Consider the following 27948-nt stretch of genomic DNA (forward strand, 5'->3'; position numbering starts at 1 on the left):
GAGGTTGCACCCAGAAGAGAAAGACTGAACCAGAATGCTAAAAAAAAAAAAAAAGGACATCCTATAGTCAGGCATGATTCAGAACAAATGGAGGGTGCACATCTGGATTAAGAAACAACCTATCACTGAGAGGTGCTTATTTTTGACTTCACTCCACGGCCAGGCTCAGCACAGACTTAGATGAGGCAGAATCATCTATTTGTAGACCCCCAAGGTAGAAGCAGGTCCACGCTGTGTGGGGCAGTGGTGATGGTCTCCATGGTAAGCGACAAGTCTCAAAGTTCCCGATGACCCCAAATGTCTGTCCCTTAACTGTTGTACTGGGTAATCGTTAATGGGGTTGCCTGCTGCCACCTGGGACTCAGCTCCCGAGGCTTCTGTGCTGCTATATCACAAAGTGTTTATTTCCGAGACTCCAATGGGACACCATCCAAGGAGGAAGATTCCCAACTCCATGACATACACATCGCATATTGTGCTACAGACATTGGGGTTTGGTAGCAGAGTTGCTTCCAAAGACAATCCTCAAATGTTCAAATTGCAAGCAACACACTGCTGTAAGATAAAAGGCACGTATCTGTAAGACAGAGGTTTAGAGGATATTTACAAAACTGTCCATCAATTTCCATCCACAGGGCCTTCCAAAGGTTTGCACACTGGCAGTGCACTATGCAAGACACACAGCAAAACACTTCTTCACAGCATCCCTAGGAAAGAAACACACAAAAGATGAATGGAGCATCATCCCCTCAAGGCTCCTATAAGTAAGTATCCCACAGTGGCCTGTTCCTGAGGGGAAAGGGCCTAGACTGCCAGTCAGACTTGGGTCCTACATAAAAGAGCTGCCCAAAGCCACACTGCAACCAGGAAGTTCTAGTCCCAGAGCCCCTTTCCTGCTAACTTTCCCTTCATAAGGTTTCCCCACATGTGATACTGTAAGAAAACAAGCATGAAATGAGATTCCTCCATTGCTTAAAAGCCGTGACATTAAACTGATGTTCACCTCTAAAATAAAAAATAAGTACATAAAACCTCAAAACTATAGATGAGGAGTGACACTGTGCATATGTGTTCTATATTACAACTGATATCTCTAGGGGAGGGAGGGAGATGTGTGTCCACATATTCTTAGTCGTATCATTAGCTTCAATGGACTGGTGACCTTAACTTCTTAATCATCGACAAAATGGTCACATAAGGTTTGCTTATTTAGCTCAAAGAATTTTGGCAGGTATGCCAACTAAAAGGCTCTATGCAAAGACATCACTAATTATAAATGATAAAAGTGCATTTCCAAATAAATACAGAATTAGTCTTACCTTGCAAATGGAATGAAGGATAGGCTATACCTATAATGGAAAGCAAACAAAATGTCAAACTAAAGAAAGATTTGTAGTGATTACACAGAAATGTTTGAGTTCTCAGAGTACCTAAACTTATTTATCTGGGCCCACTGTCCTCTCTAATTTAGGAGCATGTGCACACATGTACACATACAATTTTACCATGTGCAAAGCTATAGAAGCCACAGAAGGGGGAAAAAATACCCTGACAATAATCCCAAGGACCTCAGCTCCACTGGGATTCAGCTTTTACCAAGTGAGCCAACAGCAAGCACCTAAAATAGGCAGATTTCAGATACACAGATGGCCTAGAAGCTCTATTCTGAAAGAACTGCAAATAAAATCCAGAACAGTTGTCTTCTGACATTTTATAAACCATAACCAGAATTTAACTTTGACTCAGTTGCAATACATGTTCTGCTCTTCTACTAATTAAAAAAGAAAAACAAGGGCTGGGAATATGGCCTAGTGGCAAGAGTGCTTGCCTCCTACACATGAAGCTCTCGGTTTGATTCCCCAGCACCACATATATGGAAAACGGCCAGAAGGGGCGCTGTGGCTCAGGTGGCAGGCCTTGAGCGGGAAGAAGCCAGGGATGGTGCTCAGGCCCTGAGTCCAAGGCCCAGGACTGGCCAAAAAAAAAAAAAAAAAAAAAAGACAACATAAAAAAGAAAAACACTACCCATTCTATTCCCACTATGGAATGACTATCTATGAGAGAGGGCTTCAAGAACCCAAGCCCTTGGTGAGTCCCAGTGAGTTCAGGAAGGATCTGCAAGTCAATACTCTCAATAACCAGGCTGTGTGTGTCACAAAAGACAGAAGTTAATCAAACATACTAGTGGCTAAAGGAACCATCATCATTCATCTGACCTATAAAAACGCTGACCCTTTGAAACTGGCTTACAATCCAGAAGCAAAAAAAAAAAGCTGTATGTAGATGAGTACCAGTTTCTGCCCTCAGAAGAAAATAAAAATATCAACATAAGCCACCAAACTCAGCCACTGTAGTACAACCAAAATATGCGTCATTAACACCAGATCATGATGTTTCTTCATACCTTTCGCTTTCCAAGTATGCAAGCTCATTCACTTGTGAACTGCCAATTCTAAAAGGCAGTTTGAAAGCATATTTATTCAAAAGTCCAAAATACTAAAATGAGAGGTGAGAGTTAAGCTTACAGTCTCAAGATTCATTTCTGCCAAGCACCAGTGACTCACACCTATAATCCTAGCTACCAAGGAGACTAAAGTATGACAATCATGGTTTGAAGCCAGTCTGGGCAAGAAAGTCCATGAGACCCTTACCTCCCTTTAGCCACCACAAAGCCAGAAGGAGAGAGCTATGGCTCAGTGGTAGAGTGCTAGTCTTGAGCAAAAAATTCAGGAACAGGGCCCAGGCCTTGAGTTCAAGCCCCAGAACTGGCTTTTTTTTTTTTTTTTTTTTTAAGGTGTATTTCTAACCAAATAGGAGTTCACTGATCCTGGGAGCTTTAAACCATGCACAATTCTCTTTTCTTTAAATTCTAGTGACTTTTTTTCCCCCCAAAACAGTCACATCTATACTGAACACTGGAAGTATCACAGAAATGTCTGAGGCGGCGCCACAGATTCTACCTCCCTCTCCCTTGGATTGCTGTGCAGGTTTGTGAAGGCCATCAACCACAGAGCAATTCATGGCTTTTTCTATCTTTTTTTTTTTTTTTTTTTTTTGGCCAGTCCTTGGGTTTGGACTCAGGGCCTGAGCACTGTCCCTGGCTTCTTTTTGCTCAAGGCTAGCACTCTTACCACTTGAGCCACAGCACCACTTCCAGCCTTTCCTGTTTATGTGGTGCTGAGCAATCGAACCCAGGGCTTTATGCACGCAAGGCGAGCACTCTACCGCTAAGCTACATTCCCAGCCCCAATTCATGGGTTTAAAAAAAAATTGTCTCCAGTATCCTTTCCATTATGTTTGACCACTGAGTTACATTTTCCTAGTCTTCAGCTGAAATCTCAAAGCTAACAGGCCTCCAATGTATGCACCAATCTGACTGCTGCCTACAGCCATTACATCAGCCTCTATTCCTCATCTCCCACAGAAAGTTCCCTCTCTGCCCTTCTGTTCAATGATTCATTCCATCATAACTGTAACAATTCTTGTTTTTCTTACCACTTTCCTTTTTTGTTAATGTCTGTTTGACTCACAGACTCATTTTACCAGTTGGTATAATACTTTGTCTTTCCTGGACATGAGTGGCCTAATAACATTTGTACATCTCCCAACCACGTATGAGCTCAACAAAAAATGCTTTAGCAGCCTCCAAAAGCTTCCTGGACCCACTCAAGACCATTAATGCCATCCACTGGCTAACAGCCAAGTCTGTCAGCTGTGGTACAGGAGCCCGACTTCACTTGAGTGACTGCGAATTCTTCAGTGGCAGAGCTTCTGTAAGTTCCTAATCCTCACACCCATAGCACATGGGTTTTATCTCCTTTGTTGCATGAGTTAGAGGTTTGCACAGGAATGGGCTAACTGCAAAGGTTACTTACCACGTCAAGGCCAAAGACTGCAAAATGCAGAAGATGAGTGCAAGTCCCTTATTGCCCTGAAAGAAAGATGATATAGTCATGGGAAAGTATGTGACACTGGGCAGGAACCAAAAAGTTACAGAACTTAACAGACTACACTTACCCACCAAAAGGCAGAACACAGTGTTAGTACAAAACACACCTAGGAGGAGAAGTGAAAAATTTAATTAATATGATAATAATGAAGAAAACCTATCAAGACTTATTATTCTTGACAAACTCACAGCAATTCCTGTTAGGCTGCAGTGTTCAGATTCTGTGATTAACATAGCAACCCCCTGCATCCTTCATTTCAAAGCAGTTAACCCATATAAGTGTCCACATTTGGCAGAAGTATAAAATCTCCAAGAAATCAGATCAGGCACCAAGATTGAAAAGGAAAAGATGCTTCTCTTATTGCCAAGCATTCTTCTGACCCACCCATTCACCCATCCATCTTTTCATTCAAACACAGAGCTTCACACACAAACCTGTGTAGTTTAAATCTTGCAAAACACCAATCTCTGAAATAGGAGGGAGTGTGAGGACAAAGGTCAACATGAGATGCCAATCTCACAATCAGGAGCCAGTTATCTGTTTACATGTCACCTAAGCCTTTTCCTAAGTCCTTTCTTAGAAAGCTTTTTCCACAAGAGACTGATCCAGGCCATCTACTTAAGGGGCAGTAATCCACTTAGCAGTCCCAACCTTTCATCTCCATAACAGTACCTATTTCATCAGTAACTCCTAAACGTTTTCTGTGCCTAGCACTGTGCCTGGTGCTCCCAAGGACAATAAATAAGCAAATATGGTCATGTTTTACAAAACTTACCTATTTAAGCAAATGAGATGTCTATAAGTGAAATTAATAAGAGAAGTGTGCTGATCTGGTCATCCATGTTGTAACAGAATATGAGATCAGGAGTCAAGAGAAAGTGGTCTGGAATGACTTGTGTGTACAGTCCTGGGGCTTGAATTCAGGGCTTGGGCACTGTCCCCGAACTTTACTGCTCAAGGCTGGTGCTCTACCACTTCCAGATTTCTGTTGGTTAATTGGAGATGAATCTCACTTTTTTTTTCTGACCCTGGTGGTTTTGAACTGTTATCCTAAGATCTCAGCCTCTTGAGTAGCTCGGTAATAGGCATGAGCCACCAGTTTGAGATTTTGATGGCCACATCAAAAAAATCATAAGGAGGGGGCTGGCCTAGTGGCAAGAGTGCTTGCCTCATATATATATGAAGCCCTGGGTTTGATTCCCCAGCACCACAAATATAGAAAACGGCCAGAAGTGGCGCTGTGGCTCCAGTGGCAGAGTGCTAGCATTGAGCAAAAAGAAGCCAGAAACAGTGCTCAGGCCCTGAGTCCAAGCCCCAGGACTGGCAAAAAAAAAAAAAGTCAAAAGGAGAGGTATTTTGGGTCAATGGAAATAAAACTCCCAGCTGGTCCTGACATTCAGGAGGCTGAGGCAGGAGGATTTCAAAGTCAAGACTGGCCTGATACATAGCATTACCCTAGCCCAACCAAAAAAGGGTTGAGAATACAGCTTAGTGGTACAGTGCTTGCCTAGCATGTGCAAGGCCCTGGGTTCAATCCCAGGGAGGGAAGAAAAGAAATTTGCTGGTGAGAAGTTCAGCTGAAAACCAAAACATACCAGCACCAGAATAGTTGCAATGAGACGTGTAGGCTCAAACATACGCTTCAGCTGTTTCAAAGGTCCCATGAGGAAGACGGTGCTAAGAGGTAAACACACATAAGCCATTCAGAACAGAATCATATGTGGTACACCAAGCCAACTCCCCAAGGTTTCCTGTGGCAACAATAGTAGGAATAGCTGCAAATATTTGAGCAGCTCTTACTATGTCTAGTTCTGTGCTTATGTGCTTTGTACATTGCTCTCAAGGACCTAGAGGGTAGCAATAATTATCATACTTACCTTGGACAGGAGAAAAACTGAAGCCCAAAGGCTTATGGACCAAAGGGCACCCAGCCAGTAAACAACAGAGGTAGGCTAAAAGGGCATGTGAGGGGCTGGGTATATGGCCTAGTGGCAAGAGTGCTTGCCTCGTATACAGGAGGCTCTGGGTTCAATTCCCCAGCACCACAGATACAGAAAACAACCAGAAGTGGCGCTGTGGCTCAAGTGGCAGAGTGCTAGCCTTGAGCAAAAAGAAGCCAGGGACAGTGCTCAGGCCCTGAGTCCAAGCCCCAGGACTGGCCAAAAAAAAAAAAAAAAAGAAGAACCTAAAAGGGCGTGTGATTTGGCACTATACCACACTCATACCATTAAGCTAGATGACCCCTCTGAGAAAGGCTGATCAACCTATAAAACAAACCAATCATATATTTTTTTAAAAGAAAATACCATACTATACCTTACAGGCTTAGGTTGGTTATGTTAAAAGTTTTAACATTTCATTTTCTTACATATCCCCAGGAAATAATATTAGTGATGATCATGTTATTTGTTGAATGTCTGCTAACTGGCAGATATTATATACATTATTCCCAACAACTCTGAAATCGATATTACATGTATTTAAGGGACATAAAAATAAATCTCAGAAAGGCTCATTTATGTAGTCATGATCATATAGGGTCACAAGAGCCAACCACCCCAACTCTATTCTGAAAGACACCGCTAGCATACCTTCTGTAGGACTGAAAGAAACTGGCTGGTGAGTAGAGGGGTCAAAAGTGCAACAGACCCTCATGGCCGTCAAGTGCCAGGGCCAGGTCTTGTGGCCTGAGTCCCAAGGACATGCCCACATGGTATCAATATAGTGTTATCTCCTTACAGCTAATATTTATTTAATACAAGCCAACCATAAGATGACAGTGGCTAGTCAGCATTCAATAAAAACAATAACAACAAACAACTGTGAACAAGTCAGCCTCCCTTTGAAGTGCCAAGAAGCCACAACTTGAATTCGAGACTGCTTTCTCAACTCAAGTGTCTAAGTAGATCTCTGTAACCAATAGGGAATGAAGAAGCAATAGCCAAGGCCAGTCCTAAAAATTAAATATAGCATATATAAAAATATAACAAAGGATTGGAGGTATGGTTCAAGTAGTGGAACACCCCCCTAGTAAGCACAGAACCCTGAGTTCAAACACCAGAACCATCACCAAGGTTATGTGTGTATATACGCATAAGTATTCATACATACATACATACACACACATATAATCTCCTTACACATATATAAAATGACTATAGGTAAAGCCACAGTTTCCTGTAATACTCAGGAAATAATTTACTTTTACTTTCCTCTACAGTGCTCTGAAGAGTCTGCCCCATAAAGATTTGCTAAAGGGCTCTTTTAGACTAAGCCATATACCCACATAATTATGCTCAGTCTAGACCATACATTTAATCTACATAGTCTTCCCAGAGCAAAAGTTCCCCAAAGTGACTATTTGAGAAAGGTTTAGCAGCACCCTTAGACATCTCTAAGGACTAACATCACTACTGGCACACACATGAATAAATTCAGCTTAAAAAAGGTGACCAGTGTCAAGCATTCAAATCGGTTTTACTCCTCCAGCCAGACACATTGCTAGGGGCAGGTAAGACACAAGTACAACCCTTGTGAGAAGACTCTAGCAAGTCGGTGTGCTCCCTGTGCTGTCATATCAGTATATACATGAGAGATAGAAGAAGTAATCCAGGAAATTGTCACACTAGAGATAGCTTTGAGCCAGGTATTATCTACCATATAGGTGAAGGAGATAAGTGGCAGTACTACAGGCAGAGAGAAGAGCTCAAGTAAAAGCACAAAGATGTTTGGAGAAATTTGAGAAGTGGAGCCTAGCTGAGGAGGAGCTGAGTGAAACCAAATCTCAACGGCTCTCACATGAGGAGTTTGGATTCCATCAGTAGAGGAAATTGGGAGCCACTTGAGGGGCTATATAGGAATGGCTTTGGAGCTCAGGGGAAACTGGCTTGGAGAGGGACAACAAAGGAGGCCAAGACACCCCGCAGAGGCATACTGCAACGGTTCAGGTGAAAGGTATATGTGCCAAACCCAGGAGCAGGCTCAGATACCCACCTTCTCTAGGAAACCCTCCCTGATTCTCCCCCAGCTTCACTTTCTACATCCTGCTGTGTCATCAGTTTATGTTTGCCTGCCTGGCTGATCACTGAGCTCCAATGGAACAGAGATCAAATTGTACTTATTGTATTTAAAGCCCTAGCTCTGTATGACCCAGTTCTGTATGACCTAGGTTTACTTAGTGTCATGACAGGGACAAACAGGAAGGAGCCAGGTAAGAGAAGTTAACTCCAAGCCTTGGTGAAGAATCATGAGAGGCAGAGGAACTTGGACCTCTAGGACCCTCTCCTCTGTAAAGCCATTACAGATTCAAAGAAAGGGTGAAGGTGGGGGAAAGGACACCAAGCAGGCCATTCTGTAGAAGCAAGGCCAGCATGACCAGTTGGAAGTGGGACTGGGGTGGTCAGCTGCAGAGTGAATGTAGTTGATCTGGAGTATCTATGTATCTGCAGTATGCAGAATGACTACCCACCCCATCAGATGCCCTGCCATAGCAGAGAACACTAAGGTCTAGAAAGGTCTGAGGCTAAATAACTAGTTCCACATACAGCCAAGGCCTGGTAAACCCTTTTATACCCCAGTCTCTGACAGCGGTAAAGTTCTAACACTGGGTACAGTTATGTTGGGAACCTTGGAGAAATCATTCAGATGCCTGAAAGATAAACTAAGATATGTCTCGAAATAACATGATATATAATAATGTGATAAATTCCAACAATCTCTCTCCTCTCCTCTCTAAATCTTAAAACTACCAGAGCCACCATATCCATTTTCCCATCACATGAATGGCCAAGGTTAGATTTGTTAAAATGATTACCTCCCAATTGATGCGATGTTACCAAATGTGTAAAACACTGCGAAGAGGAGGAGCCCTTTCCTGGGCACCCACAGCAGAAGGGTACCCTGAAAGTGAAAGCACAGCATGTTTGCACACGAGCACAACAACCCTTCCCACCCGTTACCAACCAGGAGCTCATGGAAGGAGCCCTGAGGAGCCTGCTGCCCTCCCCACCTCCCCATCTCCCTCTCACCCATGCCATCTCAGGGAAAGGCAAAAGGGGAAAAGAGGTGAGCAGAAGGGAGAGGAGATTTCAAAGAAGAGTAGGGGGAAAAGACAGAACATGGAAAGAAATCTTACCAGCAGGGAGAAGAGAATTCCCACAGCAAAACATGCAATGAAGCCCTTTATTCTGGTCCCCCAGCTTAATGAAGATGCCTCAACAACCTGAAATTTCAAAACAGTGATTACATATATGCATATGCACATGTAACCCAAACAAAGGAAGCACACAATTATATTTAGAAGTGTTGTCAATCTGTATTGGGGAAAGCAGAGACCAGAGTCCTACATGCTGATAGCTACCGAGAAGTCATCACATTCAGCAATGCTGGAGAGTTGTTAAGCTCTAACCTGAATCTCCTCTCCAAAGGCGAGAAACGATGCTGGGTATCTCCAAAGGCGGAGGCTTCCTGCCTCCAGCACATGCAAGGAAACAAGGCAGCAAATCAACCCAAGGCTATTCCACAACCCAGGCAGAGTGAGGAAACTGGAAAAGCAGAGCTCCAACTGGGCAGAGCCAGAACCACAGAGGAAAAAGACAAGATTCCTGCACTCAGGCAGTGGGGAACACTGGCCATCCAGCCTAGATGCAGCTCTGTGGCATTTCTGGGATCCTAGAGGGAGAAGGCTGCCATCCTTACCAGGATTCATCCCGACTACTTGCCCCCAGTCAGATGTTCTCCTCAGCCAAATCACCCAAGGGTCAGACAGTTCCTAGTTAATTAATTACTGCTCTGTTCATCCGGGTTCTCTGATATCATGATTAGTGCTTCCTCTTAACAAAGTTCAAGGGAGGCTGAGATTTCCAGAAAAATTCTTACTAACCTTCTGAAAGCCCATGAGCAGTTTGAAGAGGTTCTTTCTCCATGTCAAAAAGGGCAATCAAGTCTCTGCATGAGAGCCCTGCCTAGGCTACTTGATCCACAAGGGCCCAGCTGCCCCCAGATGGACAAAAGCAGCTGCCACTGAGGAACAAAGCCAAGTGGGGCAGCCAGGCCCAGTATTTGTTTACACAGGGCCCCCTTATACAGGCAGTACAGTCTCCAGACAAAGTGGTCAAAGTTGATCACCACCTTTCTACCCTTCTGATAGAGGAAGGTACTATGCAGAGGCTACAAGTGTCACTAGCAAGAACTGACCCCAAGCTCAGGGACCTGTTTTCAACCCATCAAACCAGAAACTTGAAGACAAAGACCAAAAGTTCCCCAGGTGTGGCAGATACTGCAGCACAAGGAAGAAAGTATTTAGGTCATCAAAAGGTTCTCTTCACACTCCCATAGTTAGGCTTACAGTACTACAACAGCAGATACAGAAACTTGTGACGCAGAAGGACCCCATTCAGGAGGCACAGTTAGGAATGAGATGGACTGAGAATAGGCTTAGTGGTAGCCTGCTTGCCTAGCACATGCAAGGTCCTGGGTTCAATCATCAGCACCACAAAAATAAAGATGAGTGGGGGTGAGATAAGACACGCACCAGGGAGCCATGTTAAAATGCCATAAGTTGAGCCATCTGGCCTCTGTGAAGAGTTGGTCTCTCTGGTGCCAAAATGATCCAGGGGATGCTGTTTCCAGGCTTTCCTGAGCCACAGCCATTGGGAGTTAGACCTCTTTTAGCTCATGTAATTTCCCACCAAGGGCAGATGAGAATGCAAAGTTACTATTCCTACTCCTGCAAGAACCAAAGAACTTCCTTGCGGGGATAGAAAGGGAAACAGAGCCCCATGGAGGGAGAAAGGAGTGGCAGCAGGCCTGGACTGGATTTATACAAGACTGGATTTCTGTGCTCTACTTTGCATCAATAGGAATATTCACAAAGACTACCTGTTTTTGTTGTTTTTCTTTAAAGAAGATAAACCATAAGGTTAAGTATCAAATCTGAATTGTCCTTGACTCATCTCAACAGGACAGTGAGATTCAACCCTGGTTAAAAACAAAACAAAACATCACTGGCAAGGAGAAACAGTTCCACCAAACTATTCTACCTTCAGAAAGAAATGTGACACTTTGGTTCTACAAGCTGAAGCCATCTAAATGTTTACCTTTTTGGTCAAAATGAGGTGGGAAGCAGGTAACTGAATAATTTCACCACTGTGTTTTTCCACTATTTGTATGGTTACAGGCTCTTTTACATGTGATCAGGGAAAGCAGAAGCTACTTTCCATTTCTTCCAACTGGACTCAATGAAAGCAAAACATTCCTTTTTGCCAATTTAGGAAATGGAACTCAACAGACATAAAATGTTTCTCTAAATCCTAGTTACTGAAAGCTAGGCCAGGGCACAGATTTTTTTTTTTCAAACTCAAGGCTAGCAAAAACAGCCCCTGGACAGACTTGGTAGGCAGTATGTTCAAAAGCTGTCTGCTTGGCAGTCATGCACAAAGGCCCCTTTCACTCCAGGATGTGGAGGGAAGAAAGTCTACTGCCAAGAAGTAAAACTGAGGATTATTGGGGATACATGATTAGTTACCAGAAGAAGGCAAGACAGGCATGCTGCTTATTTCTGTGCCCCGTGATCAGATACCATTCAAACTTCCTCCTTCTCCTGAGAATCCACACAGGGAACAACAGTCTATCCTTTCAATAAGACATCCATTGAAACCAGACTTTAAGGTGTGTGTTTACAAGCACAAGGGGTCAATTAGAAAACCATGAGGCTGTTTATGATTTGACCCTGTCACGCAAACTTTATAGGTACCTACAAGAAGTAGGAGGAATAGAACTACTCATGCTTTTATGGTTGGTATTAAGTAGTAATTTTTAAAAATTAAAGATCTCTTAGTAACCTTTTAAAGATTATGTCATCCAATTTGAAGAGATTTTTTTTTAAGGCCACCTCATCCAGCTTACCACATAAAACAGGAATTTTACCACCAAATCCTCCTGCTTTGCCAGCCTCAAAACCATGGAAAATGAAAATGTGGTCTCATTAGCACCAGTATTTCAAAGGAAGTCCTGCCTGAATAAGTGAAAATTAAACCAAAACATCCCTGAAACAAAGTCTGTCATCCACAAAATGTCCCCAAAAGTTCAAAACTGCGGAAACACCACAACAATGCACAGAAACAGGAATCTCACTCTAAAAGAGGAAACTGATAGCAGTATTTTATAAGAGAGAAGCCCCTGCTCCTTTCAAAACAGATATAATGTGTCTGAGCGTACAAAACACCGAAGCTCTTCATTTTATCCAACACAGGAAAATCAACGACAAGGGCAGTTACAAGCGGCCTGCTGATAACATGAGTCACAATGATTGCAGGGAAACTCAGGTTTCCAGCTGAAAGAGGCCTCTTGCTCAACACCCTCCTTTTCATAGATGTAGAAACTGAGGCTGAAAAATACACGAAAAATAATTAAGTTGTTTTTGCACTCCGGAAGGAAAAATAAAAGCAAAATGCTGGGGGAGGGGTTAGTGGCAGGTTTCCGCTCCATAAACAAGCTTGTTTCTAATTTTAAAAATTTTTAAAAAAAAAAGCAGGCAGGCAATGTCTTGAGAGCTGGGGGTCTACAGAGTCCAGGTGGGGGCAGGTGAATTCAGAAACAAGGCCTGCTAGGTCCCAGGCCGCAGGAGGAGAGTTTTACCCCGGGCGAAGCGCACAAGGTGGGATGGACGCGGCACACCAGCCCCCCTAAGCCCGGCGGAGACCCAGACTCGGCCGGGTGGGCGGTGGGCCGGGGACGCTGCGAGGCCCCGCGCGACCCGCCTGGGAGACCCCCGCCTGGCCTGCGGGACAGGCCGCTGGGCCGGGTCTCTGTCCCGTCGAGGGCACGGCCGGAGTTTCACTACCAACTTGGTCCCGGCCTTACAGCTGGGATGGGATGGGACACGGAAGGGGCGCCGGGCAGGGGAGGTCCAGGGACCGAGGGCTCCGAGCACAGAGCCTGGGCTGCGCACCTGTGGCGGAACCCGCCCGAGCCTGGCACGACAGACCGAAGAGGGCCCCGAGCTGCTCTCCAAGAAATCCTGGAAGTCCCGCACCAGCAGGCCCCGAGTCGCCACCTCCTCCTTCCCCCGTCCCCCGAGTTCGCAGCACTCGACGCCCGGGGACGCGAGGGCCAGGGGGCGCGCTCACCTCAGACAGGCCGCTCCGGTCCTCGGTGTCCTGTCCGCTCAGCACCTTCTTCAGCTTGTCCATGCTGTCCCTGGTTCCCACCGGCTCCGGCCCCGGCGGCCACCAGTTGCGCTCGCTGGGTCCAGGGCGCTTCCGGGCGGCTCGGCCCCCCGCGGCCGCCGCCAACCACAGCGCGCCCCGCCCAGGTTCCTGCCCACCTGGCAGCCCGGCATGCCCCGCGCGGGCCCCGCCCCGCCGCGCCCCGACCCTCGGCCGGGCTCCAGCCGGACCGCGCCTTCTGAAAATTTGGATTAATAGAGCCAGAGTTGCCAGACCCCGGCCTTGTGTCGATGTGGCGCTGCGTTCCAAGCCAGATCGTGAAGCCTTGTGCAGACTTGTGAACCAGTGCTGTGGCTAATTCACTTGTGACTGGTTGTACTTGCAATCTAAGGTGCCATGGGGAAATGTGATAAATAGTATACATATGTTTCTATTATATATGTACTATTGCTGTAAATCTGGCCGAAAATGCATGGGAAAGATATGATTTGGGCAAAAGCAAGGAACACATTAGAATTTACCTGAAGGGAAAGGAATTGTAAATTGTTTTGAACTTGGTGAATCGTTTGTTTTACTGGGTGGGTGGGAGAGGGGAGAAGGAAAGAGGAGACAGAGATCCACAGGTTATCAGATCAATTGCACCTCCTTTAACACAGAACATTTGAGGAAGTTTGAGGATGCGTGTCTGTAATGGGGAAAATTTGAATATTACCAAGAACGTAGGTCTGTGAGAAGCTACTAAGGGATTTGCCCCAAACCCTATTTATTCCAGTCAAGAGGTGGTTCTTCAGGGCCAGGAAACTGTCCATGAGCTTTTTTTGCTCATGGGTAGTTAGCACTCTTGCCGTTTAAGCCAGAGCTCTATTTCCACCTTTCTGCTGATTGATTGATGAGCCTCATGGACATTCCTGCCAGGTCCGACTTCGAACATCCCTCCTCAGATTTCAGTCTCCAGGAAGGGATTACAGATATGAACCACTGACACTGACTGGCAAACAGGATTTTTGAATCCCACTCTAAACTTTCAGAGATTCCTGCATGTCTGCATACTCTTCCTGTTTTCCCAACAAGACTGGTTCCTTGTCACTAAATTCATAGTAGAAACAAAATTGGCCTTGACTACTTCTGTTTGTCTTGTTTCAGACTTCCCCTCATATAGTTTAACATTCCTTCCTCATTTCCCAAGAGCCAAACTACTTTATGATTCATGACCCCACCTCTAGTAGCAGCATAACTGGTTACACAAGTGGGGTTTTAGGGCCAGATTATTTCATAGTACCTCATCCAAAGTCAGACAAGTTTTGTTCCTTCTCTACCAGCGATTCTTTGTTCAAAGGGAAGAAATTTCCCTCCCTTTCCCCAGAAACCGATGTATTACCAGTGCTTTTTCTCAGAAGCAATGGATTTTTGCCTGGGGTAGGGGTAGTAGGGTTGTTGCTTCTCTCTACAACACCCTAAGAAACACCTGAGAAAAGTGGGCAGGAATTATTTTTTTTTTAAATCTATCTCCCACATGGCAGAACTACTGGCCAGAATATGGTGGCCTTCTGTCCTGCTCCAATCTTAGTTGTGAAGATCAAGTGTAGGTCCCTGGTCCTTCAGACAGAACTTGTGAGTGTCTAAGTCCCCTTGAGCCTTTCTGCTATTCTAAACTGATAGTCTGGGCCAACATAAGAATTTTAAATTTCTGCTATTTTCTTATCTGCTTCTACTGTGGCCACCTTTTAGAGTTCTTCTGAAGATGACACTATATGTCCTCTTCTTGGAGGAATTATTACTCTTTGGAATTTAGTTTACTTGTTTGCTTAGTGATTTGCTGAAGAAAGGCAGTAAGTTTGTAGACTGCCTAGTGTTTTCTCCTTGTTAAATTGGCAACAAGTTCAATTTTTTCTGCATCTTCCAAAACAGAATTATTACCTCTACTAAAGTTGATTTTTTTTCTCCTGTCATTACTATTTCCACCACTACACTCAGTAGATTTTATAATTATTTTTGTCTCCTCCATTAGACTTTAGTCCTCTGGAAACAAAGTTATTGCCCCTCAGTATTCACTGGGACTGGATACACAGGATCCTTTCTCCTCTAAGACACCAAATTCTACAGATGTTCAAATTCACTATATAAAATGTCACAGAAATGACCTCACATATTCTTTAAATCTTCTCAAAATTTTTATAATACTTAATGTAAATGTAACGTAAGAGTGGTTAAATTGTATTGTTCATGAAAGAATGACAAGGTAAGTCCAGTACAGATGTGGTTTTTTTTTGGCCAGTCGTGGGCCTTGGACTCAGGGCCTGAGCACTGTCCCTGGCTTCTTCCCGCTCAAGGCTAGCACTCTGCCACTTGAGCCACAGCGCCGCTTCTGGCCGTTTTCTGTATATGTGGTGCTGGGGAATCGAACCTAAGGCCTCGTGTATCCGAGGCAGGCACTCTTGCCACTAGGCTATATCCCCAGCCCCAGATGTGTTTTTTCTCAAGTTTATTTTTTTATTTTTTGGCCAGTCCTGGGCCTTGGACTCAGGGCCTGAGCACCATCCCTGGCTTCTTCCCGCTCAAGGCTAGCACTCTGCCACCTGAGCCACAGCGCCCCTTCTGGCCGTTTTCCACATATGTGGTGCTGGGGAATTGAACCAAGAGTTTCATGTGTAGGAGGCAAGCACTCTTGCCACTAGGCCATATTCCCAGCCCCTCAAGTATTTTTTTGATCCATGGTTGGTTGAATTCTCATGTGTAGAACCCATGCATATGGAAGGTTAACTATACTACATATTCTCATCACTGAAATCTTAGATGCTGAACACATAGTACTCAAAGCGAAAAGAATGACATACAACAGGTTCACGTTTTCAAAAACAGAAAACCTTATTCCAACATAAAGAAATTATTGGCTAATTAAAATATCCATAGAAGTAGTGGGGAACAGAAAAGGAAAAGGGATAAGAGCCCAGAGGTAAACTACCTGTCCAATTTTCATTTACAGTTTAGTCTGCATGGAGAATTTGTCTATATGTTCAAAACATAATGAACAAATGAGAAAGATATACCCCAAACCAATCTACTTCAATGAAGAAAAGCTGAATTAAATTAAAAAATCAAAACAAAGATCAGTAATTAATTCCTCATTTTTATTCTTACAAAAGACATTGCAACAAATAAATATAAAATGGTATATGTCATATTTAGCAATGGCCAAATACATTTTCTTGGTATTCCCCCATGGGAGTAAAACTAATGAAAATTTCAGAAGTATACTCATCCTAACCACCATCTACACTCTTTAAAAAAAATGCAATTCTTTTAAGTTTCCACAATGTTTAGCAATGCATTATCAAAATAAGTAATCTAAGACTACTTGAAAACCAAGACATTTAAATCAACCAAGTTTTAAAAATACATGTGTATACACAAACATATACACATAGCATACATTGCCCAGAAACACCAATTAATGAAGTCTTACATGTTTTTCATTTCTTATAATCTGCATGAATAGTCTCTGCTCTATTTAAATCTGCATGGCAAATTAAAAAAAAAGCAGAAAGCTGAGTAAAATGTATTTATGTGTGTGTGTGTATATATATATATATATACCCATATATACATACATGCATACACATCATCACACTTCCTATCCTAACAGAAAACTTTAAATACAGGTATATTTAATATACAATGAACAACAAAAATTCTAATTTCCTATACTTTGGAGGAAATGGAGAAGGCAGACAAATACTAAAGCTATCAGTGACCAAATTTAGCTAATAAGATATACCCTGCCTGTTTGGCTCACAACTATATACCAAAGTTTGGGCACTGATGAATATCCAAATGTATTTTTTTCACTGAAATTTATCTTCAGGCTAATATCTGAAGGGCTTTGCTACTACTTTCAATGAGATATTCTTATTTAATGGCTTACCAATCAAGTGGAAATATAAGTTTTTTCAATTCTGAACAAAGAGGTAATTACCTCCTTGTTCTTTAAAAAAAGTTACTTAAGAATTTACTTCTTTACTTGATTGATGCTTATATATTTTCCACTTTATGAAGCCCATCTAGAAAGGTAGAAAATATAAAAATTTTAAATGGTCATCATCAAAATAACCAGATTATTTGAAATTTTCTTTTTATACTGTATTATCAAGGCCTCATACTGAAAAGAGGGAGGAAAGACAGCTCTGATACCCTAGGAAATTCTGTCCAACTTTCCAGGCCTAACTTTCCCAAAACACTTGGGTTTCTTAGTTCTATTTCTCAAACTTGCTTTAAATTTCACGGTTAAACTTAAAATTAGGTATAATACATTTTTAAGTTTTTCTGAGTAAAGATCATTAAACCAACCGTAAGATTAATTTCCTAACAAGTCACAACTCTCCACAAGTGTGAATATCAGAAAGCCCAAAATGAAGAGCCAGTAAATCAACATGCACAGTCAGGAATCCTATGAAAGTCACAAGGTATTGCAACTTATTTAAATTAGCCTCTTTACAGTTGAAGACAGTGTTTCATAATGGATGCATATTAGGTCCATAGCTCATGAGACATGTACACATCACTACTGCTGAGGTCATACCTTGTGATAATTTAGGAATCCAAATTTAACTCTACAACATACAAATCTGGATTATGAATTTGAAGATAGACAGTACAAACAGCAGTTGTATAGAACCTGCCTACAACCTTTTATTTTCATTTCCTTTAAGGCTACAGAAAGTCTGTACATAAGCAAGGTAATTAATGCTCATAACAAAAATGCCTCCTACAATAGCCAACATGTCCAGTCAGATTCCACAGTGAAAACATGTCATATCACATCCTATTCCACGGGTGTACTTTCTTGTGAGTCTGAAGGATTAAGGTCAACTCTTTCTGGAAATATTAGCTTCTCACAAACTGCCTCCTTTATTGGTAAATACTGTGATATTTCATTAGGTTCCGTGAAGAGGGCAGGTGGAAGATGCTAGAAAATAAATCATATTAGTATATACTTAATTATAGCATTGATTTTTTTTAATATTCTGGTTCAAGCATTCATAAAGCATACCAATTTCCAAATCAAGTGAAATACCTGAATATACAGAACATCATTAAGTGCTCCTAGAAATAACCAATATTTCCTGTCTCTCAATCATTCAATTTTGCTACTAATTATCAAAGATCACAGGGTCAGGCTGGGGATATGGCCTAGTGGCAAGACTGCTTGTCTCCTGTACATGAAGCCCTGGTTCAATTCCCCAGCACCACATATACAGAAAATGGCCAGAAGTGGCGCTGTGGCTCAAGTGGCAAAGTGCTAGCCTTGAGCAAAAAGAAGCCAGGGACAGTGCTCAGGCCCTGAGTCCAAGCCCCAGGACTGGCCAAAAAAAAAAAAAAAAGATCACAGGGTTATGTAATTTATAAATGCTGCCACAAATGTAACAATTTAACACATCTGATCAAATATCTGGTTCATGATCCTTTAGTAACCTGAAAGCACTGGTCTTCAGTAACAGCCCAGTGCATAGTCTATTAAATGAGTGACTTTTTTAAACCAAATATATCCAAGAAATAAATAGTAAGAGGCTAACTACTCCTGATATCCTCATGATTGAGACAAACAGAAAAGTTAACACTTTTGTAGATTTACCCAATAGAGCTCTATAAATGAATGAATTTACAGATATAAATTGAAGTGAATGGGTGGGATTGAAATGTAACCCAACTTCTAAAAAATAAATTTAAATATTTACCATTAAATTAGCAATTTTGCTTTCTCGTGATGTATATTCTCGTAGCATGTAGGTCTTGTCAGCCTAATTTAAAAATAAAAAAGTTGCAATAAATGAATTTATATTAACTTATAAAAACTTTTCTAATTCCTCATTCTATGTAAAATTAAAAGTTAAAAATTCATTCAGGAGAGACTACTATGAATCTATGGAGAATTTTTTATGAATCAATTTAAACACTCCACTCTTAAAACATGTACTATTTGACAACAGTGTACAGTCAACAGTAAGCTGAAAAACTCAAGATTACAAATTTTTAACACTTTTACCTAATACCAAGCATTACTGAATTTCAAAGTCTCATTCTGAAAACAAGCAGGCCCAGTGTCAATCCATTGCATTAGGTAAATACCTCATGGTAAAGCCTCGTGTCATTCATTCTGATAAGCACCCCATCAATTCGCAAGAAAAACCGCAATAGTAGAAAAAAGCTAGAAGGCATTACTCTCTGAAAAAAAAAAATTATATTAACATTTAAGTGAAAATTGAAAACTTTATTATTGTTCTAAAAGAAAAATCATTTTTGAAAAAACACTACAATAAGACTAAGTTAACAGTATAAATACACATTGATTTATGATAAGGTTACTGCCCAAATAAATCTATAACAAGTTGAAATATATAATTAGAAAGTGTATTTATTACACTTAATCTCCTGAATAACCTCACTTAGAAACACAACATATGCTAAAGTATTAGTAGTTTACCCAATGATCATGCAGCTGAATGAAAGCTGAGGTACACTGTCCAGCATCATGAGCGCACCTCTCCACAATGCTAGCCTGAGAGAATATCAAAATTCAAAATACAGTTTCTACTAAAGGTATGTCACTTTTACATCATCATAAAGCCAAAATCCTAAGTTGACCCATTCCAAATCAAAGATCATCTGTATATACAACCTCTGAATTACATGGCCTAGCTCTAACCTCAAAACCTGTTCAAATTACTTAACATCATGATTTCAGTTTCCTGAAGTAAAAGTATTATTTTCTGGGTCAAAATATATTGAAATTTAAGATTCAAAACATACTCAATTCATGTAAAAAATGTAATGTTCATATCTTTTAATGATTGGATTGATAGTATAGGTCAACAGTAGTAAAATTAAAATGAAAGAACCACTTCTTTGTTGCTACTCACTTCTATTCACTTTACATACAATAAAGGCAAGAGACTTTAAATAGTATGTTCTTATCCAATTAGGCACTATTTCATATCACCAAAGACTAGTTTATCACAATACTATACCATTTCTAACATCTTTCATCTGTTGCACATCTACAAACTCCCATGTTTTCCCATTGTAACTACCGAAGAAAACCACATTTAGTTAAAAGTAAGAAGGTAGGTCTTAATGGCAGGGAGAGAAGAGCTGGAGGAAGTATGAGGTATTTTGATATTTAAAAAGAATATGCTGTCAGGCACTGTGGCTCATGACTGTAATTCTACCTACTCAGAAGCATCAGATCTAAGGACCTTCGTTCAAAGCCAGCTGGGGCAGGAAAGTCTGTGAGACTCTCGTCTCCAATTAACCACCAAAAAGCAGGAAATAGAGCTGTGGTTCAAGTGGTAGAGAGTTAAAATTGAGCAAAAATGCTAAGGGAGCTGGGCATCGGTGGCTCACACCTGTAATCCTAGCTACTCAAGAAACAGAGATCTGAGAATTGTGGTTTGAAGCCAGCCTGTGCAGGAAACTTCTTGAAACTCTTTATCTCCAATAAGCTACCAAAAAGCTAGAAGTAGAACTGTGGCTCAAAGTGGTAAGAGTTCTCACCTTGAGGGAAAGAAAGAAAGGAAAAGCTAAGTGACAGTGGCTAGGCCTTGAATTAAGACCTAGGAACAAAAAGAAAAAAAGCTTAATGATTTAATAATTATTTTTTAATAAACATCAATTTTAGGGCTATAAGTATGGCTCAAGTGGTAGACAAGTATGAAGCAGAGTATCCCAGTACTAAAAAAAAAAAAGAAAGAAATCAAGTTTTAACTACAATAGGTCTTAGGATTTATATAAATGAGAAAATTACAACATTCAAAAATTTACCAGCGAAACTGATAAAATGATGCTGTATGTAGCTGCTGTAATAAAAGTTCAATAAGCACTCAGAAAAAGTATACAAATCTGCTTAACAAAGTCAAGGAAATCAGGCACAGGTGGCAAACACTTAGTGCTAGTTACTCAGGAGATTGAGACTTGAAGATTGAGGTTCAAAGCCAGCCTGGGTAAAAAAAATCTTATCTCCAATTAATCAGCAAAATGCTAGAAGCAGAGGTATGACTCAAGTAGGAGAGTGCCAGTTATGACTGAAAAAGCTGAGCTAAAGAGGGAGGCCCTGAGTTTAATCCCCAGTACCAGCACAAAATAAAATAAAACACAATGAAATGTCAGAGATGATAACACTTCAGCTGTAATAAGGATTTTATTTGAAAGAATATATAACTTTTTTTTTTTTCAGGTTTTAGGGCTTGAACTAGTGCCTGAAGCTCTCACACTCTCTTGGCTCTCTTTCTGGCACTAGACTACATGAGCCCAGGTTTTGCTGGTTAACTGGAGATAGAGAGTCATGAACTGTTGTGCTTTGGGGCTGGCTTTGAACCATGACCCTCAGCTCTCAGCATTCCAAGTAGCTAAGATTATAGGCATGAAAATGTACATTTCATTAAATCAAGAAAAGCTCTAAGGGAATAAAATTGATCAGATGACGGTCTCAAGTGAGCTTTAAGTGGAAAGCACCTAACCATGGCTTTGAAAACAATTACCATATGTCATTCTCTAGCAGTAGACAATAATATGACAGCCTGAATCAATGATCTAGTCTCACAACCAACAGCTCAGATAATATACCATTATCTAGCTGGAAAAATTCATGCCTATAAACAAATAAGATCAGGAACCACCTCCATTTTTACATGTCTTATCATCATCATCTTTCCAGTTAACAAACATACGCGAATATACTATGTGCAGTAAGGCCACCTCAATCACAGATTACATGCAGTTTTGATCAAGTACAGTCAAATAAATAAATAAATAGCTATTCAAGAGGCTGAGGTGTAGAGAACTGCAATTCAAAACCAGCCTGAGCATAAAAGTTCCCAAGACTCCAGCTCCAATTAACCAACAAAAAGCAGAGCTGGAAGCTTTGCTCAAGTAGCAAAGTCCCAGCCATAAGAAAGAAAACCAAGCAATAGCAAGACCCTGAATCCAAACCCCCATACTGCCACTCCCCCCAAACCCCACAAAATCTAAAGAAATTTCCAAATTTAAAACTTTAACTTAGGGCTGGGGATATGGCCTAGTGGCAAGAGAGCTTGCCTCGTATACATGAGGCTCTGGGTTCGATTCCCCAGCACCACATATACAGAAAACGGCCAGAAGCGGCGCTGTGGCTCAAGTGGCAGAGTGCTAGCCTTGAGCAAAAGGAAGCCAGGGACAGTGCTCAGGCCCTGAGTCCAAGGCCTAGGACTGGCCAAAAAATAAAAATAAAAATAAAAAAATAAAACTTTAACTTAGCTAGGCACTGGTGGTTCACCCCTATAATCCTAGCTACTCAAGAGGCTAAGATCTGAAAATCACAGTTAAAAGCCAACCTAGGAAGGAAAATCCTTGAGACTCGTATCTCCAACAAACTATTCAGAAAAGTCAGGAAGTAGCACTGTCTCAAGTTGTAGAACACTAGCCTTGAACAAAAGAGCTCAATGACAGCACCCAGGCCCTGAGTCCAACAATAAAAACCCTTTAACTTATTGCATACATTATAATAAAGAGAAGCTCTCAGTCAGTCCCTTGCTATCATCATTGTGTTTAAATTGCTGTCTGATCTACTGAGTGATTCCTTGTCCTTTTGTGAAAATAGGCCTCCTAAAAAGCATGCTACCTAAAACTAAGGTGAATGTGCTTAATTTAAACAATACTGTGAAAATTTTAGACTTGTTGAAAGATGGCTTGTCTTTAGCAGAAAGCAGGCAGAACTATAGGAAAAATAAATCAAGCATCTGCAGTATTGTACTAAACCCCATGCATCCTGAGCAAGCATGGTTTTTCCTCAACGACAGTCTCCTTGGAACTAAATGTCCACTGTATTGTCAAATATTCCTTGCCTTATAGTATTATGACAAATTTCTAATCTGCTTTAAAAATTCTGACAAACTCCAGGTTTAGGAATGACTGGAATAGAGGCAGACTTACCTACATCCCATTCCCTTTCCTCCTATCACCATCAAAGAAGCATATCTTTCGTCTCCTGTCAAAGGCTAAACCTTCTCCCCAGGACCTATATCCTAGAGAATGATGAGCAAGAGCAGAGAGTCAAACTGATTCACTGACTGAATGATCCTGAGCAAGTTACTTATCTCTAGCAAGCTATTTCTTCATTTACAAAACAGAGATACAAAAACCTAGGTTTTCTTGAAAATTAAATGAGATAATACAAGTATCTAACATAGTATCTCCCATAAGTAAAGTCTCAAGCCTTTATCTTCACTGCCTACCCTTATTCTCAGAATCCTCAGCATTTTCTCCACTCTTATCTACTGTAAGCCATTTTCTAGTCATCATCTAAGCATGCTAAAGTCTTCCCCATATTAAAACACACAGGTATACACCACCCCTCTTTTAACTTCATGTCCTCTTTCAGCCATATCTTTGTGCTTGACTTCTTATAATTCTGAAGTTTCCTTTTTCTAAAGTTTAGGTCTAAGTTAACACCCCCAACCTTTTATCTTTTATTTTCTCCCTATTCTATGTGATTTAAATTGTTCTTCCCCAGTGAATAAAAGCATCCTAATTGCTAAAAAACTATATACACAATTTTAGTGTAAGCAACAGTACCCTATTCTAAGCTTAGAAGCTCTCTCTATACATGATACTGACCTCAATGCTATCTGTTTTAAAAAGGTCTACTTTCTCAGCGTCCCAAGCACCATTCATTGCTGGCTCACATCCATAATTACTAGACTAGTCTTTGCTTCTGTGGAGGGAACTGTATTTGTCTAGCCTATCCTCAGTGCTTAACTCAGAAACTATGGCATTTATTTTACTTAGAACCAATCTGTTAACAGTGGTGAGAAGAAACCAACCAAGGAAGAGCACTATTCTAATAAAATTCTTCCAAGCATTCTTAAAATATGCAATTCTATAACATACAAAACTTACATCAGCTTTAAGTCGCTACTCTTCAGTTTGAGACTTAACTATACAGAATATATTTACTTCCCTATCTCTTATCCTCAAAAACACATGTATTCTCTATACCTACCTAATTCATAGACTTAGCCACCCCTTCAGATACAACACACCCTCAGATGTACAAATTCATAATGAAAATTCCACATAACAATTCAGTAAGTAGGTTGACAAGTAAGAGACTGCATAAACTGGTGTGAATTAAGCTAAATGAAAAAACAAATTTGGAGGGAGTTTTAAATGAGTAATATAGCACCTTACCAGGTGCTAAAAAACAACTATCTAATCTCAGAATAGTATATCTATCAGATGAATAGAAAGGTTTGAAAGCTAATTAATTTTATAACCTTAGATAAACTGATCTTTTAGAGACTGGTCTATAAAATAGAAGTTAGACTAAATAATTTTCTAAGTACATTATAATTCCAAATTCCATAATTCTACAGGTTAAAAAAATTAACTTTAAAACAAATATATTAAGCAAGGAGCAGGTGGTGGCTTACACCTGTAATCCTAGCTACTCAGGAGGCTGAGATCTGAGGATGGCAATTCAAGCCAATTGGGCAGGAAAGTCTGTGAGGCTCTTATCTCCAATTAGCCAGCAAAAAGCCAGAAGAGAGCTGTGGCTCAAGTGGCTAGCACCCAGGCCTTGAGTTGAGGCCCCAGGACTGGCACTAAAAAACAAACAAGTAAACATACATACATATTCAGGCCCCCTTTTTATTACTGTTTTAATTGTTTACTATTGAAATCAGAATACCCACAATCAATTTTGGTCAAGAACAATGTTAATATTGAAATATCTGTCTTTGACATATCTCATGTAAGTGCTAGAAATGAAAGGCTTTTCAAAAAACACTTATTATGCAAGTATGAAAAAGGCATATTTAATTCTACCTAGGGCTTATGAAAGGTCATACAGAAAAGAGAATATTTCAGCTGGGAACTAACAGCAGAGGCATTTTAATAAAGTTTCACTTGAAGTTTTTCTGGAAAGTATCAGGAGCCTAATTATAGTCGACTACTAAATAATACTACTATGGCTTATTTATTATTTCTTTTAAGCATGTTCCACTAATAACACTGTTAACAGAAGTAGTTTGTCCTCCATTGATAGAAAATGAAATAAAAGGAAAAAAGAATTAATTTATTTGTTTTCTACTTCTATCCTAAAAGTTGAAATGGTAATTTAATGATACACTAAAATCCTAATATATGGTTCATTTTCTTAAATGAAATCCATCTTGATGTCTGTAGATCCAATAAATAGCAACTCTAATTCAAAATGTAAAAATTAAGCAAATTTCCATCACAGTTAAATAATATGCAAATAATCCACTTTGCTAAACTCAAATCTTAACAAAATACCAATATTTCTCATAAAATTTAAATAGTGAAAAAGATGTCCTCTAAACCACAGAGAAATCACACATGACATCATGTTAATGAAATGTTATCCATTTAAACAAAAATCACAATACTCACAATTTTCACACTCAGGCTTGAAACTCCATGATCATGCAGTTCATCCTCAAATAGAAGAACTTCTTCAAAAAATTTAATCTGTTCTCTGGCTTTCAATTTCTCTGTATCAATATGATCTGTTGTAGGTACAACCTAAAAGAAAAATATAAAGGGACTATTTTTTTTTTAATATAAAAGGCTATGGCCCACCACACAGGAGCTAAATTTAGACAAGAGAACCTGAAATTTGAGGCCAGACTGGGCATCAGCAAAATTGCATGTCAAAAAATAGATTAATAAATAAAAAAACAAGGAGTTACAGGGTTCCAGGAAAGTAGTTTTACTTATTAGTCTCCTCTGCACAGTCAGAACATATCCTTCTAAATATGGATGTTATCAGAATACATCAAAGATCATAATGTACCTTGGCTCCAAAACTAAAGACACAATTGATAATTCATTAGAAACTCTGTGAATAAGATGTGTCAGGGGCTGGGAATATGGCCTAGTGGCAAGAGTGCTTGCCTCCTACACATGAAGCTCTTGGTTCGATTCCCCAGCACCAAATATATGGAAAACGGCCAGAAGGGGCGCTGTGGCTCAGGTGGCAGAGTGCTAGCCTTGAGTGGGAAGAAGCCAGGGATGGTGCTCAGGCCCTGAGTCGAAGGCCCAGGACTGGCCAAAAAAAAAAAAAAAAAGCAGGAGAAATACTTGGCATTTGGGGCTGGGGATATGGCCTAGTGGCAAGAGTGCTTGCCTCGTATACATGACGCCCTGGGTTCGATTCCCCAGCACCACATATACAGAAAATGGCCAGAAGTGGCGCTGTGGCTCAAGTGGCAGAGTGCTAGCCTTGAGCAAGAAGAAGCCAGGGACAGTGCTCAGGCCCTGAGTCCAAGCCCCAGGACTGGCCCAAAAAAAAAAAAAAGAAGAAGTGTCAGGATAACCAAGGATAGATATGTCAAAGGAGTCAAAAAAGTGACACAGAGAAAAGTTAATAAACAGCTTGGGGGCAGAAGACATAACCAGAAGGTAGGCCAGGCAGCCCTGGTAACAACAGACTGGTACTCATAGCTTCTTGAGAAACCCACCATTCTTGTAGGCCTTAACTCCAGTGCAGGGCCTTGGTCTCAGTGACTCCTCTGCAAGGCTGGCTAAGCATTGGAGAAAGAATACATTTCACCACTCCCAATAGCACAGAGTTCTATACCCACGTGCCATCTTGAGAGGGGGCCTTTTGTCTTTTGAGACTGAGCTACTCTGAAGACCTGAAACAAGGAATAATCATAAATTAGGGAGCCTGGGGATACCTTGCCACAGTGTCTAGGTGGGAGATGGCCATGAGAGGTATTTGTAAAGAGGAGGAAAGTCAGCAGACCTGCTGGGTTCATTAGGCTATAGAGAATAAGGTGTTTGGTAGCCCTTCTTTGTGGCCAGAAACAAGTTCCATCCCCTATGGATTATTGTGGAGACAGAGCTCTGATCCCAGATCTGTCAGATGGCATGATTTCCTCAGGGTCTTCCCTCCCATACGGTGGTTTCTAGCTGGGTGGGATCTCAAAGTACTGAGACAGGAGGGCAGTAGGCACAAACCCTTCAAGGTTCCCCCTCCAATGCAGATCTCAGTGTTGTTTTCTTCTCCCATACACTTGGGAGACGCCCCTCCACTTGGATGCTTGCTATCCCTGGGTTTACAAATTAGGGGGTCTATGGAAAAAGGAGTCTCTGCCTGCCAGCTTCTAGGATTAGTGTCTGGTACACAGGAAGAACTCAAGAAATCCCTACTGAATGAATAAATGAGTGCATATTCTCTCAAAAACTGTGTTTTTGTCCTAGAAACAAAAAATAAATAAACAAATCTTGGAACGTTAGAGGGCTAGAAATAGACCTTAGGAATTTAGTTCCTCCTATTGTGAGAAAAACTGTCCTTTCTATCAAAGTATGTGGCTTAAAAGTTCTTGCTTCGACCTGGTGACTCAGTTATTTCCAAGGCAAACACCTTTGGGATAAAGAAGAATCTTCTGAAATGTACTGTCTTGTCTTAACTGATTTCTTCTCAAATGGAATTAAGACACACCTCAGATTGTTCAAAAAATACCAAGAGTATAGGTGTTTTGTGAGATTATTTGTGTTCAGTTAGTTTTATTTCAATGTCATTTTATGCAAGTACATTTTACCCTATTCAAACTAGTCATTCAAACTAAGAACCTGAGCTCAACCAATCTGAGCAGAGGGGCAGGGCCTGCTGTGTTAGGGACAAATAAGAGGGCAGAATGCCTGCTCTGAGTGATTGCTTGTCAGATTTTTGACTGACAGTGTCCCTTTCTGCAGAAATAAATTTTCCCTTGCTGAGACAATTTTTTATTTTTGTCTCTATCATCGTCACTCCAGTGGTTCTTGGAAAGCATATT

General features: G+C 41.0%; 2 protein-coding genes and 1 long non-coding RNA gene across 4 annotated transcripts in view; 1 reads left to right on the forward strand and 2 right to left on the reverse strand.

The window, feature by feature from the left end:
- Sft2d2 (SFT2 domain containing 2) lies at positions 1-13240 on the reverse strand. Its single transcript, XM_048356417.1, has 8 exons — positions 13079-13240; positions 9085-9171; positions 8764-8849; positions 5546-5627; positions 4018-4056; positions 3876-3931; positions 1320-1349; positions 1-707 (listed from the first exon to the last, which is right to left on the reverse strand). Exons 1-8 carry the CDS (start codon positions 13139-13141, stop codon positions 668-670), a joined length of 483 nt encoding a protein of 160 aa, XP_048212374.1. The 5' UTR covers positions 13142-13240; the 3' UTR covers positions 1-667.
- The window catches only part of LOC125358993, a 23945-nt gene continuing 5174 nt past the window's right edge, over positions 9178-27948 (forward strand). Inside the window, exons 1-2 of the long non-coding RNA XR_007212467.1 lie at positions 9178-10246; positions 22668-22670. This is a non-coding gene — a long non-coding RNA (uncharacterized LOC125358993). The remainder of the gene's footprint in view (positions 10247-22667; positions 22671-27948) is intronic.
- Positions 16232-27948, reverse strand: part of Tiprl (TOR signaling pathway regulator) — a 20146-nt gene continuing 8429 nt past the window's right edge. For both annotated transcript variants that reach the window (XM_048356415.1, XM_048356416.1), the window contains exons 4-7: positions 25559-25690; positions 19241-19336; positions 18850-18912; positions 16232-18080 (exon numbers count right to left, since the gene is read on the reverse strand). In XM_048356415.1, the coding sequence (XP_048212372.1) occupies positions 17937-18080; positions 18850-18912; positions 19241-19336; positions 25559-25690 (435 nt within the window). In that variant the 3' untranslated portion in view covers positions 16232-17936. The remainder of the gene's footprint in view (positions 18081-18849; positions 18913-19240; positions 19337-25558; positions 25691-27948) is intronic.

The sequence above is a fragment of the Perognathus longimembris genome, chromosome 11 (assembly GCF_023159225.1).
Source record: "Perognathus longimembris pacificus isolate PPM17 chromosome 11, ASM2315922v1, whole genome shotgun sequence".
In the NCBI taxonomy this organism is placed as follows: Eukaryota; Metazoa; Chordata; class Mammalia; order Rodentia; family Heteromyidae; genus Perognathus; species Perognathus longimembris.

Bases quoted from the DNA above. Each gene is read 5' to 3' on its own strand.
- Sft2d2 (XM_048356417.1), bottom strand. From the start codon at position 13,141: ATGGACAAGCTGAAGAAGGTGCTGAGCGGACAGGACACCGAGGACCGG. The intron at 4,057-5,545 runs GTATGTTTTGGT...TTCTCCTCCTAG, and splicing joins TTGCAACTATTCTGGTGCTG to GTGTGTTTTGTACTAACACT. The intron at 1,350-3,875 runs GTAAGTAACCTT...TTTCCATTATAG, and splicing joins CAGTCTTTGGCCTTGACGTG to GTATAGCCTATCCTTCATTC.